General features: G+C 35.3%; 4 protein-coding genes and 1 pseudogene across 9 annotated transcripts; 4 read left to right on the top strand and 1 right to left on the bottom strand.

Moving 5' to 3' along the window:
• The first annotated feature begins 628 nt into the window (after positions 1 to 628).
• Positions 629 to 4910, top strand: LOC103859130 (protein VARIATION IN COMPOUND TRIGGERED ROOT growth response). Of its 6 annotated transcripts, none has more exons than XM_033287027.1 (7): positions 631 to 1319; positions 1405 to 2515; positions 2618 to 2929; positions 3055 to 3173; positions 3315 to 3462; positions 3573 to 4639; positions 4727 to 4910. In XM_033287027.1, exons 1-7 carry the CDS (start codon positions 847 to 849, stop codon positions 4737 to 4739), a joined length of 3243 nt encoding a protein of 1080 aa, XP_033142918.1. In that variant the 5' UTR covers positions 631 to 846; the 3' UTR covers positions 4740 to 4910. The 6 variants fall into 6 exon arrangements, with proteins under 6 accessions (XP_033142921.1, XP_033142918.1, XP_033142919.1 ...); XM_033287028.1 differs by having other exon boundaries at positions 3315 to 3464; positions 3602 to 4639; XM_033287030.1 differs by lacking the exon at positions 4727 to 4910 and having other exon boundaries at positions 629 to 1319; positions 3315 to 3486; positions 3601 to 3833.
• A 35-nt stretch (positions 4911 to 4945) lies between these two features.
• Positions 4946 to 7142, top strand: LOC103859129 (annotated as a pseudogene).
• Positions 7143 to 8600: 1458 nt separating this feature from the next.
• On the bottom strand, positions 8601 to 11814 carry LOC103859128 (T-complex protein 1 subunit gamma). The gene is made up of 13 exons (XM_009136614.3): positions 11687 to 11814; positions 11547 to 11608; positions 11388 to 11460; positions 11114 to 11181; positions 10959 to 11028; positions 10736 to 10804; positions 10580 to 10651; positions 10382 to 10455; positions 9646 to 10308; positions 9448 to 9573; positions 9255 to 9359; positions 9110 to 9184; positions 8601 to 9031 (listed from the first exon to the last, which is right to left on the bottom strand). The coding sequence occupies exons 1-13, from the start codon at positions 11709 to 11711 to the stop codon at positions 8846 to 8848; spliced, it is 1668 nt and encodes a 555-aa protein (XP_009134862.1). The 5' UTR covers positions 11712 to 11814; the 3' UTR covers positions 8601 to 8845.
• A 352-nt stretch (positions 11815 to 12166) lies between these two features.
• LOC103859127 lies at positions 12167 to 13824 on the top strand. Its single transcript, XM_009136613.3, has one exon. The coding sequence runs from the start codon at positions 13330 to 13332 to the stop codon at positions 13654 to 13656; it is 327 nt and encodes a 108-aa protein (XP_009134861.1). The 5' UTR covers positions 12167 to 13329; the 3' UTR covers positions 13657 to 13824.
• A 243-nt stretch (positions 13825 to 14067) lies between these two features.
• Positions 14068 to 15787, top strand: LOC103859126. Its single transcript, XM_009136612.3, has one exon. The coding sequence runs from the start codon at positions 15296 to 15298 to the stop codon at positions 15623 to 15625; it is 330 nt and encodes a 109-aa protein (XP_009134860.1). The 5' UTR covers positions 14068 to 15295; the 3' UTR covers positions 15626 to 15787.
• The last annotated feature ends 169 nt before the right edge of the window (positions 15788 to 15956 follow it).

The following is a 15956-nucleotide window of genomic DNA, read 5'->3' as shown; positions in this document are numbered from 1 at the left end:
AGTATGTGTTTGAATAGTTTATTATCTAATATGGTTTTTATTTTTATAAATTGTAATGTAATATGTCAAAAAAAATTGTAATGTAATTTATTTGTTATTATTAAAATTGTGTTTATACATATAGGACTACAAATCCGTTGTTTGTTTAATTTTTAAATATATCACGTATATTAATTTGTTTATTTCTTAAATGTATAATCTCAATAAAAATAAAACAGGCTTTTTATGATTTGAAGTATAGATATTTTACACAAATTGGCATAATGGATTAATATATTTGTTTATCTCTTAAATGTATAATCTCTGTATAAAAATAAAACAATCTTTTTAATGATTTTCACTAAATATATTTTAAACAAAATGGCCTAATGGGTTAACAATGGTTCAATTTGGACCTATCGAATGGGCTTTAAATTTCTGTAGATCATTAAAGATATTAAAAAAAGTAATGGTATGTTTTGTAATATTTTTAAAAAGTCAGGGGCATAATCCTAAGAAGGATTCTGGTTTAATAGTATAGATTGTAAGTAAATGCAGCCAGAAAGTCTTGGAGCACCAAGCAGAAGAACACAGAAGAAGAGAAAAAACAGTTACATTGTAAGAATTGACTGTCGATAAATGTTATACTGAAAAAAGTCACGGCAAATAAAAGTTGTACTAGAAACAGTACAGATACAATAATGTAAAGATAAGCGAAACCTGTGTGGACGTAACTAAGTCAACAAATAGGAAACTTCCTTCAAGTTGCGCTACACTCCAATCTGACAATTTATATGGACTAACATTCTTCAGAAGATCAATCACCAAGTCCTTCTTTTCCTTCATATTATTTTTGCTCCTATCTCTATGGCTCTCTCATTAGCTTCTTCTCCTTCCTCTTCTCGCACTTGGTTGTACGATGTTTTCCCTAGCTTCAGTGGGGTAGACGTCCGTGTTACTTTCCTCAGCCACTTGTTGAAGGAGTTTGACAAAAAGTTGATCACTGCTTTCAAAGACAACGAGATCGAGAGAAGTCGATCACTGGATCCCGAGCTTAAACAAGCCATTAAAGATTCGAGGATCGCGGTGGTTATCTTCTCCCAAAACTATGCCTCTTCAAGCTGGTGTCTTAATGAGTTGTTAGAGATAGTCAAGTGTGGTCAAATGGTGATACCTGTTTTCTACCGGTTGGATCCTTCCCACGTGAGGAAACAAACCGGTGACTTCGGGAAAATATTTGAAGAAACATGCAAGAATCAAACAGAGGAAGTGATAATAATTCAATGGAGGAGAGCTTTGACCGATGTAGCCAATACTCTCGGGTATCATTCAGTAAACTGGTACGGTTTTATGCATCATTCATTCTTTTGAATAAAGGTTAGACTTCTGGTTGCTAGGGGGTGATATTATCTTTCTTATTGTTAGGGGTAACGAAGCTGCAATGATTGAAGAAATCGCCAATGATGTTTTGGATAAACTACTTTTAACTTCATCGAAGGATTCAGAGAACTTTGTGGGCATCGAAGATCATGTTGCAAAACTGAGTGTATTGCTGCAGTTGGACGCGGAGGAAGTGAGGATGGTTGGTTTATGGGGTTCCTCAGGGATCGGCAAGACTACAATTGCAAGAGTTCTGTTTCAACGACTTTCTCAACACTTCCGAGGTAGCATTTTCATAGACAGGGCTTTCGTATCTAAGACTATGGAAATTTTCAAGGAAGCTAATCCGGACGACTATAACATGAAGCTGCATTTGCAAAGAAATTTCCTATCTGAAATCTTAGGTAAAGGAGACATAAAGATAAATCATTTGAGTGCAGTTGGGGAGAGGCTGAAGAATCAGAAAGTTCTTATTTTCATTGATGATTTTGATGATCAAGTTGTGCTAGAAGCCTTGGTTGGTCAAACTCAATGGTTTGGAAGTGGGAGCAGAATCGTTGTGGTTACAAATGATAAGCAGTATCTAAGGGCCCATGGGATTAATCACATTTACGAGGTCTATCTCCCAACTGAAGAGCTAGCTGTTGAGATGTTATGTCGATCTGCTTTCAGGAAAAAGGCTGCACCTGAAGGTTTTGAGGAGCTTGTAGCTAAAGTTACAGGACTTGCTGGTAGTCTTCCTTTAGGTCTTAATGTTTTGGGTTCATCTCTACGGGGAAGGGACAAGGAGTACTGGATGGATTTGTTGCCAAGGCTTCAGAATGGTTTAGATGGGAAAATTGAGAAGACATTGAGAGTCAGCTACGATGGATTAACAAGCGAAGAAGATAAAGCGTTATTTCGCCATATTGCATGCCTTTTCCAGTGGGAAAAAGTCACATACCTGAAGTTGCTGCTCGCTGATAGTGGGTTGAGTGTTACGGTTGGGCTGGAAAACCTAGCTGATAAGTCCCTCATTCATGTAAGAGAGGATTATGTGAAGATGCACCGTTTGTTAGAAGAGATGGGTAGAGGTATTGTTAGGCTTGAGGAGCCTGAAAAACGAGAATTTCTGGTGGACGCACAAGATATCTGTGATGTACTCAGTCAAGACACTGTAAGTTATCTCTTATGTTCGTGCTCCTTTCAGTCAATAAATAAGATTTAGAGCATGCCATTTTATAAGCAAAACTAATACTTGATATTATATAATTTTCAGGGTACTCATAAGATATTGGGTATAAAATTGAATATTGATGAGATTGATGAACTGAATGTGCATGAGAATGCCTTCAAAGGGATGCGCAATCTGCGTTTCCTGGAAATTCACTCAAAAAAGCGTTATGAGATTGGAAACGAAGAAGTTACAATTCACTTACCTGAAAACTTCGACTATTTGCCTCCAAAACTTAAAATATTGGATTGGTTTGGATATCCAATGAGATGTCTGCCTTCTAAGTTTCGTCCTGAAAAACTCGTCAAGCTCAAAATGGTGAATAGCAAGCTCGAGAAGCTGTGGGAAGGGATTGTGGTAAGTTTTGAGAATAGTTTGTGATGTTATTTGTAGTAAGACTAATCTTTATTTTATTTTTTGGATGACAATATTGTTCTACTGAGCTCATGTGTTCTGTTCCTTTTTTTTTTTGTTGAGTACAGTCGCTTACATGTCTTAAAGAGATGGATATGTGGGGATCTACAAACTTGATAGAAATGCCAGATCTTTCAAAGGCCACCAATCTGGAGACACTTAAACTTCGGAAATGCTATAGTTTGGTCAAGCTTCCTTCCTCCATTCCACATCCCAACAAACTGAAGAAATTAGACCTGAGAAATTGTCGAAATGTGGAGACTATTCCAACTGGCATTAGCCTCAAATCTCTCAAAGACCTAAATACTAAAGGATGCTCACGGATGAGGACTTTTCCCCAAATCTCAAGCACCATCGAAGATGTCGACATAGACGCAACATTCATTGAAGAAATACGTTCAAATTTGAGTTTGTGTTTCGAGAATCTCCATACCTTTACGATGCACAGCCCAAAGAAACTATGGGAAAGAGTGCAGGTATGTATGTAGTTCCAAACTTCGTGTGTTTCTCCAATCTATTTTACGTTATAGATATTAGATAATGGTGCAAATGAAACTAAGGTTATATTGTATTTATCGGAGGGAAGAAGAGTAGCGCTGAATATGATTTTGTGTATCTGTCTCCCTCTTTGTGGCATCTGGATCTCTCGGATAACCCTGGTTTGGTGGAGCTTCCTTCTTCATTTAAGAATCTCCATAACCTGTCGAGATTGAAAATTAGAAACTGCGTAAATCTGGAAACTCTTCCCACCGGAATCAACCTCGGATCTCTCTCGAGAGTAGATCTCAGTGGATGCTCACGGTTGAGGACTTTTCCTCAAATCTCAACTAACATCCAAGAGCTCGATCTAAGCGAAACAGGGATTGAAGAGGTTCCTTGTTGGATTGAGAAATTCTCCAGGCTTAACTCCCTACAGATGAAGGGATGCAACAATTTGGAATATGTAAACCTAAACATTTCAGACTGCAAGTCATTGACTGGAGCTAGCTGGAATAATCATCCAAGAGAAAGTGCCTTGAGTTATTACCACAGTTTCGACATTGGTATCGATTTCACCAAGTGCTTAAACTTGGTTCAAGAAGCTCTGTTTCAAAAGAAAACATATTTCGGTTGTCAACTGAAGTTGTCAGGTGAAGAAGTGCCTTCATATTTCACGCACCGTACTACTGGAACCTCCTCCTCTCTCACCATTCCTCTACTTCACAGCTCTCTCACGCAACCATTCCTCCGATTCAGGGCTTGCATTGTGTTTGATTCGGACAAAGAGTCATATCGCAGTTGTGCCTTTAGATTCAAAGGCAGTTTTCGGAACTGCTCTGATTCCTATAATCAGGCACAAGACTTCTGCGCAGTCACGGAGGATTATAAGATCTTTTCATTTGAGGAGGATAGTTGTCTGTTTGTATTAGACTACCAGATGACTCAAATCCCTTTAGAAATGAACTTCGATGGCCTGGATCTGAAGATTCATATTGTTGATTGTAATCATGCTAAAATAAAAGGATGGGGTATACGAATCTTAGAGGAGGACTGTTCATCGGCAGACAACCGACTTAGTTATCCAAACATTCTACCACATGTTTTTGAAGCCGATGAATGCAATATGAGGCTGGTGAATGTGGAGGCAAATGATGCAGTGACGGAAAGAAGCGGGTAAAGGCATTAATCATGAACTTATCACAGTATTTTTGCTATATCATAATTTCTTGTACTGAGACTTTTTTTTTTCTTTTTCTGCAGATTTCGTGAATAAACTTTTGATTGTGTTAGGTTGTAACGCAGAGCATCTAAAATTAGGAATTAAATCAGTTCCACAAACCAAATAGACATTTTTCGACTGGTGATTTCAGATGATGCCTTTTTTTATTCTCTGTGTGTTTAATGATCAAGTATATATATATATATACAGTATATATTCATGCCATATTTACATGATGATCAAGAAGCTCTCTATCAACAATGATGTGTAGACAAGGGCAAAACAATATTGTGGGAAGGAGTAGTGCATGTATGTTTTCTTCAACCTTCCTTCCTTTTATACTAGTTCTTAAAAAAATGGTTATGCCTGGCAGATCTCTAGAAATGACCTAACATTATTGTGTGTACCTTAAATTCTCAGGCAGTGCCTCTTTTTCTATCAGAATTTCTCCTGCACAGCTCAGGGGAGGTCTCAACATTGTATTCCAACTCATGGTCACAATTGGAATCCTAATAGCCAACCTTGTCAACTACTTCACTGCCACCGTTCACCCTAACGGATGGCGAATCGCCCTCGGTGGAGCCGCAATCCCCGCCGTTATCCTCGTCTTCGGTTCACTGATCGTCTGCGAGACTCCCACGAGCCTCATAGAGCGCAAGTGTTGAAACCAGCGAGTCGTCCACCGTTCATCATTGGAATGCTTCTACAGCTTTTTCAGCAGTTTAGTGGAATCAATGCTATTATGTTCTACGCACCGGTTTTGTTCCAGACCGTTGGATTTGGAAGTAACGCAGCTCTTCTCTCTGCGGTTATCACGGGAAGCATCAACGTTCTTAGTACGTTTGTAGGGATCTACCTTTTGTCGATAGAACTGGCCGGAGGTTCCTTCTTTTACAATCTTCCGTTCACATGTTCATTTCCCAGGTACATAGATGTCTTTTTTTTGAACTACCTACTTCTTAATCTTTGTTTATTGTACTTAGTTCTATCTTGAAGTGGGTGTCTTGCTCAACAAGTAATCTTCTTTGTTTATTGTATCTAAGAGCAACCTAATGCTAGTGTCTAGCAAGGATTCTAGACATTAAAAATAACAAAGAAAAGAGAAAAATTAGAGAAAGAATAGAAAAAGGAAGTGAAAAGTTCTCATTTGAAAATTCAACATTTTTTTTTTGCAAATGTGTTAATATTCATGATTGGTTTAGTTTATTTTTGTGATTTAAAATTTAATAATGAATTATACTAAATTATTAATTGTTTGCTTATGAAATACTTTGATGGGTTTCTGTTGTACTCTGTTTTTATTTTCTTGTTCACTCTTTGTTTTGCACTTGTGTAACAATTGAACACAAGCACACACTCATACTCTCTTGACTCTCATGTTTTGTTTATTCTTGTAGAGAGTAGAGAGAACTCTTTAATTTTCTACATTCTTACATTGATCTTAAAGATATTTTTACACAACATTGCACACACATATTTATACAAGAAAAATGATAGCAACCTCAGTTTTCTCCACTCTCTCCCACACTTTTTGACCTAGACTTAGGAGTACTAATTTCCATATCTTGCCCATACTTTTTGACTTAAACTTAGGCTAATACAACAAGCAAACTCAAAGACTTTTACATTCCAAAACAACACCTTTCAGTAACTTCCGTTGACTGGTTTGTTGCTCCTTTCACATTTTCCTTGTTCTTCTTTTCTTTTTGTTTCTTTTTCTTGTTTAATCAAAGGATACAATTCCAACAGTTTCTCATTGATAGAACATCTTGAAGTAGGTTTTTTGCAGCACAAGGATTCCTCTAAAACTAAAAAACCTTGTAACAGTTGATCATTGGAATCATCCTAGCGAAAGACTTGGGTATCACGAGAACACTCGGGAAGGCACAAGCCATGGTGGTTGTGGTCTTTGTGTGCGCTTATGTGATGGGATTCGCATGGTCATGGGGACCATTAGGATGGCTAAGTCCTAGCGAGACGTTTCCTCTAGAGACTCGAAGTGCAGGATTCCCTGTTGCAGTCTCATGCAACATGTTATTCACCTTCGTGATCGCGCAGGCTTTCTTGTCGATGCTTTGTGGGATGAGATCAGGAATATTCTTCTTCTTCAGCGCTTGGATCATTGTGATGGGACTGTTTGCTTTGTTCTTTATACCGGAGACTAAAGGTGTGGCCATTGATGATGTGAGGGAGAGAGTGTGGAAGCCACACTGGTTCTGGAAAAGGTATATGCTTGCAGAGGATGATCATCAAGATGTGGAGAAGAGAACTGAATGATATCATAAGTCTTTGTTGATCAGTGTGTTTGCTTTTCCTTTTTCTTGTTGATGTTGGTTACTTCTTTTGTTTTGCGGGAACAGATAGTATAATAAGACCAACTTGTTGATTCAGGTTAGATGTTTTATCAGTGGATGTCAACAAAAATTACTTATCTTGAATTCTATTTTTTTACAGTTATTATAGTTATAAACAATAAGCTCTGGATTTACTTTGATCAAAAAAAAAAAAAAGCTCTGGATTTACATTCAGAGCTTAAGGAAGAGGTACGAGAAAAAGCAGAGCTTAAGTTTTCAATAATTCATCACTTTCCTTTATTCAAAATATATTTTCTATTTAACATTCTGTTTAATAATATAGAAATTTGCAATTCCCTAAAAATAAATTATACAGTTAATGAAATTTTAATTGATTTTAGAATACTAGGATGGGTGACCTCCCGGAAAGTACTCGTGTTGCACCCTTTTTTATTTTAGTTGATCAAAAAAAAAATTGATTTTAGAATAGTAAGCTTTGTTTATAGAAGAAAGAATAAGATTTGTATATTTTTAAAATAGAAAAATATGTGTTGCATAAAAACTTAGAAATTCAGAAATTCAGAATTTATAACATTTTTAACTATAAATAACACTTTATTATTATAGTGTTTAATAGTAATGTATGTATTAATAAATATATATAAAACTAGATTTTTCATGCGCGCATTTGCGCATATGTAAACACTTATTAATACATTTTCACTAATTAAAAGATTATAATGATAAATTATTTTTTATGTTTTTAACCAATTATTATTTATATTTTTGTTAACATTTTTACGTATAAACTTTTTGAAAAAAAAATGGACACTATATTCATTATTAATAGATTAATCTTATAAATCACTCAGTATTATTTTTTCAATTATACAAATTTAGTTTTTAAATTTTCTATTAAAAGATATTTCGTATAACAACACAATACATATATAAGAATTATCCATATATTTTAAAATATATTTTTTAGATTTTCAATTCATTATTAATAGATTAATCTTATAAATCACTCAGTGTTATCTTTTCAATTATATAAATTTAGTTTTTAACTTTTCTATTAAAAGATATTTCGGATAACAACACAACATATATATAAGAATTATCCATTTATTTTAAAATATATTTTTTAGATTTTCAATTCATTATTAATACATTAATCTTATAAATCACTCAGTATTATCTTTTCAATTATATAAATTTAGTTTTTAACTTTTCTATTAAAAAATATTTCGGATAACACCACAATATATATATATAAGAATTGTCCTTTTATTTTAAAATATACTTTTTAGATTTTGAATAATTTTAATCATTTATCTAATCAAATAAGTTTTAAACTTGTTTTTTATTTATTTATTTATTGCTAATTTGTATGTTTTATTCATTAAAGTTATAAACAATATTAATCACTTCAAAAATAATAGTTTAGATTTTATGTTTTTGAAATTCATTTGTGCTTTCAATCAAAATCAATGTAGAATTCTCTGTTCTAGTAGTATAGTTCTGGTTTTTTTAGAATTTTATTTGGTGTCATTATATATTTTTTGATGAAATTCATTTCATAAAAATAAATATTCGCTGTACCATACGTAGCAAAACCAAACAAGTAAATCCGGGTTAGACTAAAAATAAATCAGCGTCTTGCAATGCCAACGCCTTTGCCTCCAGAAATAAACAAAAGATTCATCACTCAAAACACTCACTCCCTTCAAGATCTTTTCTCCCCAAGTCAAAATGCAAAACAACAAGATACTAAAGAGACTGTCAAGTTCCAAAAACATTCCAAACTAAAATATCAAAACAAGACCAAAAAAAGGAACAAGATTAAGTTGGTGAGAGCACAATTTTCTAGTCGGGAAGTATTTGCTCGTTGTCTGCATCTCCTTCTGTCTCAATGGTAGGCTTTGAAGGTCCAGCTCCAGGAGCTTGCTTCTTCTTGATACCACTCACTATATCATCAATCCTCAGTAGCATACACGCCGCTTCTATCGCTGTCTTAAACGTTTGCGCTTTCACATTGTAAGCATCCCATATCTATTCACAAAGTTCAAACCGTTAGCCTCAAGAAACACTAGATTCACTAACAAAGTAAAGCTTTCTTTTATTATTTACCTTGCTCTCTTTCATGTCAGCTATTGCACCAGTGTTTCCATCGATTCCAGTCCAAGCATTCTCACCATTTGCATGCTAATCAATGAGAATGATTCAGAATCATAAAATGGCAGATACTGAGAAAAGAAGAGTAGACAAATGATACCTTTCCTTGCAGTGCTGTCATAGTTCTGATAACATTAACTCCACAGTTCTGAGCTAAAGTACGTGGAATAGCCTCAAAAGCTATAGCAGCTGCTTCATAAGGCCACTGTTTCAACAACAATCAGAATTAGAGGCCTCATCCTACTCTGAAAAGATTTTAACAATAGGTTAAGTGGTAAAAAAACATAACCAACCTTTTCGATTCCTTCAATTGTTGCACTTTTCTGTTTTAAAGTGGCAGAGACGGTTAACTCAGTGGCTCCACCACCAGGAACAAGCTTCGGGTTCTTGATGATGTTTCTTGAAACAGACATGGCATCCTGTAAGAAGAATGTAACAAAGCATTAGTGACAATGACTTTGACAGAAGAAATTAAAATATCATTCACACACCTGAAGATTCCTCTCCACTTCATTGAGAAGATCTTTACTTGGTCCTCTTAAGAGCACAGTACACGCTTTAGGTTCCTTGCAATCAACAACGAAGGCGAAGAAGTCGTCTCCTATCTTCTTAACCTCAAACAAGCCAGCGCCAGTACCAACATCAGACTCCTGAAGCTCATCAGGCCTGTTCACAATCACAGCTCCACAGGCCTTAGCAATCCTGTTGTTGTCCGTCTTTCTCAGCCTCCTTATTGCACTAACCCCAGCTTTACTGAAATAGTGACAGGCTAAGTCGCTAAGTCCCTTCTCTGTGATGACCAAATCAGGTTTGAACTTTAGTATCTGCACGCAGATGTTCTCAATGTACTCCTCTTCAAGCTTCAGCAGAACTTCCCAGTCCTCTTCTCTAACCAGCTCAGCGTTGGTTTGGTTTTCACCTTTCTTGTACTCAAGGGGACAGTCGAGAAGAATGATCCGTGGGTTGACGATCTTTCTCTTCATTTTACCGGGAGCGACTACGTCTTTGTTGAACATGACTCCTTTGAGAACCTTGGAGTCTTCCAATTGACCACCGGGGACCTTCTCAACCTTGATGTATTTTTTTATATCCACCTCCCTTAGTCCTTGTCCGAGATCAACACCAACGGTAGTGGTGGCATCAATAGCCAAATCCTAAAAGAGCCACATGAAATGGAGTAAGCACTTGAGCACAATAGAGATTAACTTGAGAAATTAAAGTACTCACAGCAATAAGATCACCAAACTGGCTAGTGAATTTTGTGCCTATGCAGCTTTTGACTAGTCCTAGTACTGTTGCACCTGCAATATAAATAAACATTCTTGTATCAGTAAACATTGAGGTAAAAACGGAACTTACAGAAAAGAAATGTCTATCAACCCTTGGCTGAAAAAATATCAAAAACAAAGGTACAAGTTGACTTACGGTCATTGACATCGATTGACATGGCAATCTTGTCAAGAACAGCGATAGCATCCTCAAGAGCCTTATTATAAGCTGCAGAGAAGGAAACATTCTTCAATGAAAACAGTACAATAAATAAAACCCTGTGGTAAGATAAAAAATGATACGAAAGTATACCACGGCAGATGACTGTGGGATGATAACTCTTCTCAATAAATGCTTCAGCAACATGTAACATTTCACCAGCTGTTGAAAAACAAAATCAGTGACAACAAAAACTAAAACCAGCATAAAAAAATGTTGCTTTCAGTACACATTCGTATTACTTTAAGTGTTCAAAGAACCTGTAATGGTCTAGAAGGATTTCAACAAAAGAAACATCAGAATATATTGAACATACCAAGTACAATAACAGATGTAGTCCCATCACCAACTTCTTCGTCCTGTGTGCGGCTCAACTCAATCATCGACTGCAATCAACACAGAGAGGAGAAAAAATACATCATAAAACAATTAGAAGACAACAAGAAGGTTGAAGATAGGAAGAAACAAAACCTTAGCAGCAGGGTGAGCAACATCCAGCTCACGCAAAATAGCATTCCCATCATTAGTAACAACAATCCCTGTAAAAAAAGCCATAAAACAAACACCGTAGCGCACAAAACAACTTAGGATCCACTCAACCCACTATAATGATTTCTTTAACAAAGAGAGATTACATTTATATACAAATCTGCAAAGACTGGATCTTTGAAAAAGGTATAAACTTTAACCTAATATTATTCTCTTTTTAAGATCTATAAAACAGTAATAAGAAGATGCAAAGTACCTCCACCAGCATCAAGAAGCATCTTCAACATAGAGCGAGGACCCAATGTGGTACGGATGATATCAGCAACAGCCTGTGAAAACGAACCCAAGAACTGTGGTGAAGCCATGATCCAAAGTAGCAACATTTCAAACACTCAAAGGAAAGGACTTTCGTTACCTTGGAAGCTTGGATGTTACCATGGTGAACCTTTGTTCCAGATTCACGCTTCAACGAATCCTCTGAAACATTTTTCACCAATGAGTAGGATTAAAACAGAGTAACAAGAGTACAGATCTGGAGAAGGAGAAGATGCTTACTGAGAACTAGAACAGGGGCGTTCATATCTGTGAAGATCTAGGCGTATGACGGAGATTCCGAGCAGAAGGCTTAGAGACGGCGACGGTGCAAATTCGAAAGGAGTGGAAGATGGTGGAGGCTACTACTACTGCTTCGCGGCTCTCACTCTCTATTTAGTTTTCAGGTTTTGTAAAGCCCATTAACTCTATTCTGATTAAGCCCATTAGCTCAAAAGCCCGTAAACCCAATATTATATTTGTATTTATTTTATTTTTCATGGTTTCAAGTAGAGAAAAAAACCAAAATAGCATTAAATCAAGTTTTTGTTCTCAAACTAGCATTCAAGGCCAAAAGTCACAAAAATAACACTCAAGGGGTGGGGTTTAGGGTTTAGAATTTAGGGTTTAGGGTTTAGAATTTAGGTTTTAGGGTTTAGAGTTGAGAAGTGAGGTTTTGGGGATAAGATTTCAAATTTTGAAAAATAAAAAAATTTAAATTTTTCAAAAGATAAAATGCTATTTTAGTCATTTTAGTTTTTGAGTGCTATTTTTGTGATATAAAGTTAGAAAGATTCTATTTTGGAGATTTGCCCTTTTTCAAGTATTCCAGCAAAATCATTTAGAAACTAGTACATGTTTCTCTTAGTTGGGATTTGTAACAATTTTGAGATATCTGATATTTTTCTGGCTCTGATATATATGTTTCTGCTCAGAAAGTTAGCAGATATAAAAGTATGGTATATTTCCAACTATATCTGTGATTGTCATCAAATTAGCTGCTGAATTTTTAATCATGCAAACTTTAACATTGTATTAAATATTTTAAGTTAAGAGTATATTTTGCAAACTGAAGAGAAAATAATCATTGAATTATATAGATGTAGATGATTATGGAATTTTGTTTACACAATCTCAACACTTGTGAATACATTTGGGGGTCCCTTGGATAAAGTTTGGAGCTGTATCTATTGAGTTTATCTGAAGTTTGGAGCTGTTAGGCCATCTCTTTTTATGTTCCTTTCAGACTGCGATTACTATATCAAGTTTTCTTTTTTTTTTTTGTGTCATAAATATGCTAACATTGTATTAATTGTAGAGTTCATACTCAAGTCTTGTTTTTTAATCCTTCTATGAAATAAGTTCAGTGGATTAAAAATATGGATACACCTAAAAACCCCAGAGCAACAAAGCATATGATAATCAGAAACCAACAATACATTTGTTCGGTCAAAAACAAAAGACAATTGGAAAATGTCAATATCATTCAAGTTTATAAAAATCAATCAACTAGAATTAAAACAAACCGTCATATGTAAATGAATTAATGAATACAAATTTCATTTAAATTATTTACTAAAAAAACAGAATGTGAACTTTGGTCTTCTTTATTGAATTTTTACTAGTTGGGAAGTTAGATTAAAGTCTCACCTACTTATTAGTGTATTTGATTTGACGAGAGGACTTGTATTTTAGTACATGAAAAGAGAGAGAGACGCCATTAAAATCAGAGTAGTATAGTACGTCAAAGGTTAAAGAGACCGAAACCAAATTATATTTAAAGCAACAACGTGAAGCACTTGAAACAAGATTGAGATATAACCATAACCAAAACCAAATCCTATCCGTTCTAGGCGTTTAACTTCGACGGTTTTGGCGGCTGCTAAATGCTTCCAATGAGCAGAAACATCAACAGCGTTGGCGTTTGGCAGAGCAACAACGGTTACTATGGCTACAGCTATGGAGGAGGATACGTGGAGAAGAGACAGCTCTTCCTTAAGAGCTACCAGTTCTCGAGGAAACAGAGCTTAACCGAGAGGATCAAGAGATCTGTGGGGAGGGTTGTGAAGAAAGTTGTCTGGATGAAGTTGAAATCTGCTAAGAGGCTGAAACGCGTTGTCTGGTCGCGTCTCAAAACGGCGTTCTTCTACCGCCGTAGACGTTTCTCTCGTCTCCTTCACCCAAACAAATCCTCCTCTCACTGCTTCTACTAAGTCTTTCTATTCTCTCTATGTTCATTCGTTTGTGTGTGCATTAGTTTGCTGCGTGCTTAAACTAAGATTCTTCTTCTTTAATCATGTTGTTGATTCACTAAATAATCTTTGTTATAATAAATACTATGCTACAAATTGTGATCAGATATTAGATTTTGATTATAGACTTTGGAAAAGAGATGTCGAAATTTTGTTTTTAGATTGGAAAGAAACTTTACGATACGAAAGATCATGCAAGAAACGTGAATTAAGTTCATGCTCGTAATTTTTTAATACATTTATTTAATGGTTTAATCATAGTCATTAGTCACAAAACGCAATAACGTAAACGAGTCGTGTTCCTCTTTTGTCGTAACTCTTTCCCAACAAATCAGTGAAACGTAAGCGAGTCCTTGTCTTACTAATTAAGTTCCATTTTACAATTAAGTAGTATCCCTATAGCGGGCCTCGTATGGGCCTAAATGTGGGTCCATATAACATTCAATGGACCTGCGACATTGCCATTTTTAATCCAAACCTGACCGTTGATAACTATCTGAAAGAGAGGTTAGTTTAGGCTGTTTAGCCGGATACACACTATGCGGTTGAGATATCTTAGAAATAAGAACTATATACTATAACAGGGATAAATAGACTAGCAACCAACTTATTCCTTGTCACCAATCTAATCATTGTCGGTTACGTGTTTATAAATATTTTTGGACCATTGTCTCTTTCTTATTGTTCTTCTCTCTCCTTGCTAATGTCACATTTGCCAGGGCTGCCCAAAATAATTATAGATTATACTCTTCTCAACTACTTCTAGTTTTGTTACAATTCATGAATTATATGACTTCCAAAATCCAATCATTGGACATAAATCTCCATATATTCCATTGATACTTCTTTATAGTCAAATTTAAATCATTAGAAAAATCTTTAGTAAAAACGTCGTTTGTTTGATCTCAATTCCATTCTTAAAATCTTTCCCTATATATCCGAATACATTTTCTTACTAATAGCAACATTCATTCAAAAATGCATGCAAGGTAAAATAAATTCCGATATAGCGTTAGTAAAAATAATAATTGTGGGTTTTATCTAAGCCTACATAATTCATTGTATATATATTATGTGTTTTTGTTATAGAGTAACTTAAAATGTAATCATTATTTTATTAAAGACAAAAATGAAGCATTATAAACTCAGCAAAAGTGTAAACATATAATCTCGTCTATAAGAAAAGAAATCTTGTAGGATTCAATATTTGCCGAAATGTAACTAATTCACACACCACACCAAAATATGTATTTGTCTTCTTTTGTAACATCATCGTCACACCCTTAACGGCGTAGGTCCATGTACAGGGCGTAGGTCCATGTACAGAGCATCTGTTTATGTGGTTTAACATGAGCTGCTCATTTAAGCAGAGTTGTGATATTTATGGGTTTTAAATGAAAACACAGAATAAAACCATGTGCTTTAAGAATCTTTCACACTCTCTCTATCTTTATATAACCACATGCCTTCTCTTCAACATCATCATCATTACAGTGTTTCCTTATCCCTACCCTTCGAAGCAAAAACAAAACTCCTTCTGTTCTATTCATCACTATTGCTCTAAGACAGCATCAAAACACTATCTTTTATAGAGCCAAAGATGCTGCAGATTGTTGGCAAGTATAGGTGGAGACAATCATGTCGTTACAAGAAGCTAACGAATCAACATGAAAACTTGACTGCATTGCCACCACCAACAACAAGGTCGACTAAAAGGCAGAACTCGGGGAAGAAGAGCGAGATTCGAGCAAAAGGGTTTAGACTAAACCGATCAAGAAAGCTGGTTCTTAAGGCATTAGCATTTCCTAGAAGGTTATTTAACATGTATGTGCGTATCACAAATAAGATGAACAGAGAAGGTTTGTATCCTAATCTTGTTTTTTCTTCTCATTGGGGTTTCCCTCTGAACTCAAGAGGTGGGTTCTGTTAGAGAGAAGAGGTCTGCTTCTGATTAATCATACAAAGAATGATACATAAAATTGTGAAGGCAATGATTACATTACTTACATACATACAATGTTCTTGTAACTTGCCATGTTTATTGATTTGGAGAATAACTGAAACAGAGTTCAGAGTTTGTTCTTTCTTAATAGTTAAGCTGAGCAAAAAGATGGGTGATTATAGTTACATCCACATCAACCTTGGTGAAAATTAGGTCAAGTTGGTAAAAAAAAAGAAGGAAGAAGAATTGATATTATAAAGGACACATGAAGTTTACAAGGGATTTTAAACTTACAAAAAAAACAGAATGTAATGATTTG

Source organism: Brassica rapa, chromosome A03, assembly GCF_000309985.2.
Source record: "Brassica rapa cultivar Chiifu-401-42 chromosome A03, CAAS_Brap_v3.01, whole genome shotgun sequence".
NCBI lineage: Eukaryota > Viridiplantae > Streptophyta > Magnoliopsida > Brassicales > Brassicaceae > Brassica > Brassica rapa.
The sequence above is the reverse complement of the archived record's forward strand: the minus strand, read 5'-3'. Positions and strand labels throughout refer to the sequence as shown.

What these genes read in the sequence shown, in the direction of transcription:
- LOC103859130 (XM_009136616.3), top strand. Translation starts at nt 847, where the DNA reads ATGGCTCTCTCATTAGCTTCTTCTCCTTCCTCTTCTCGCACTTGGTTG. An exon ending in GGGTATCATTCAGTAAACTG is followed by an intron (nt 1,320 to 1,404) that starts GTACGGTTTTAT and finishes TCTTATTGTTAG; the next exon opens with GGGTAACGAAGCTGCAATGA. An exon ending in AACTATGGGAAAGAGTGCAG is followed by an intron (nt 3,463 to 3,572) that starts GTATGTATGTAG and finishes ATCGGAGGGAAG; the next exon opens with AAGAGTAGCGCTGAATATGA.
- LOC103859128 (XM_009136614.3), bottom strand. Translation starts at nt 11,711, where the DNA reads ATGAACGCCCCTGTTCTAGTTCTCA. An exon ending in TTGCTCACCCTGCTGCTAAG is followed by an intron (nt 11,029 to 11,113) that starts GTTTTGTTTCTT and finishes TGTTGATTGCAG; the next exon opens with TCGATGATTGAGTTGAGCCG. An exon ending in TACATCTGTTATTGTACTTG is followed by an intron (nt 10,805 to 10,958) that starts GTATGTTCAATA and finishes GTTTTTCAACAG; the next exon opens with CTGGTGAAATGTTACATGTT.
- LOC103859127 (XM_009136613.3), top strand. Translation starts at nt 13,330, where the DNA reads ATGCTTCCAATGAGCAGAAACATCAACAGCGTTGGCGTTTGGCAGAGC.
- LOC103859126 (XM_009136612.3), top strand. Translation starts at nt 15,296, where the DNA reads ATGCTGCAGATTGTTGGCAAGTATAGGTGGAGACAATCATGTCGTTAC.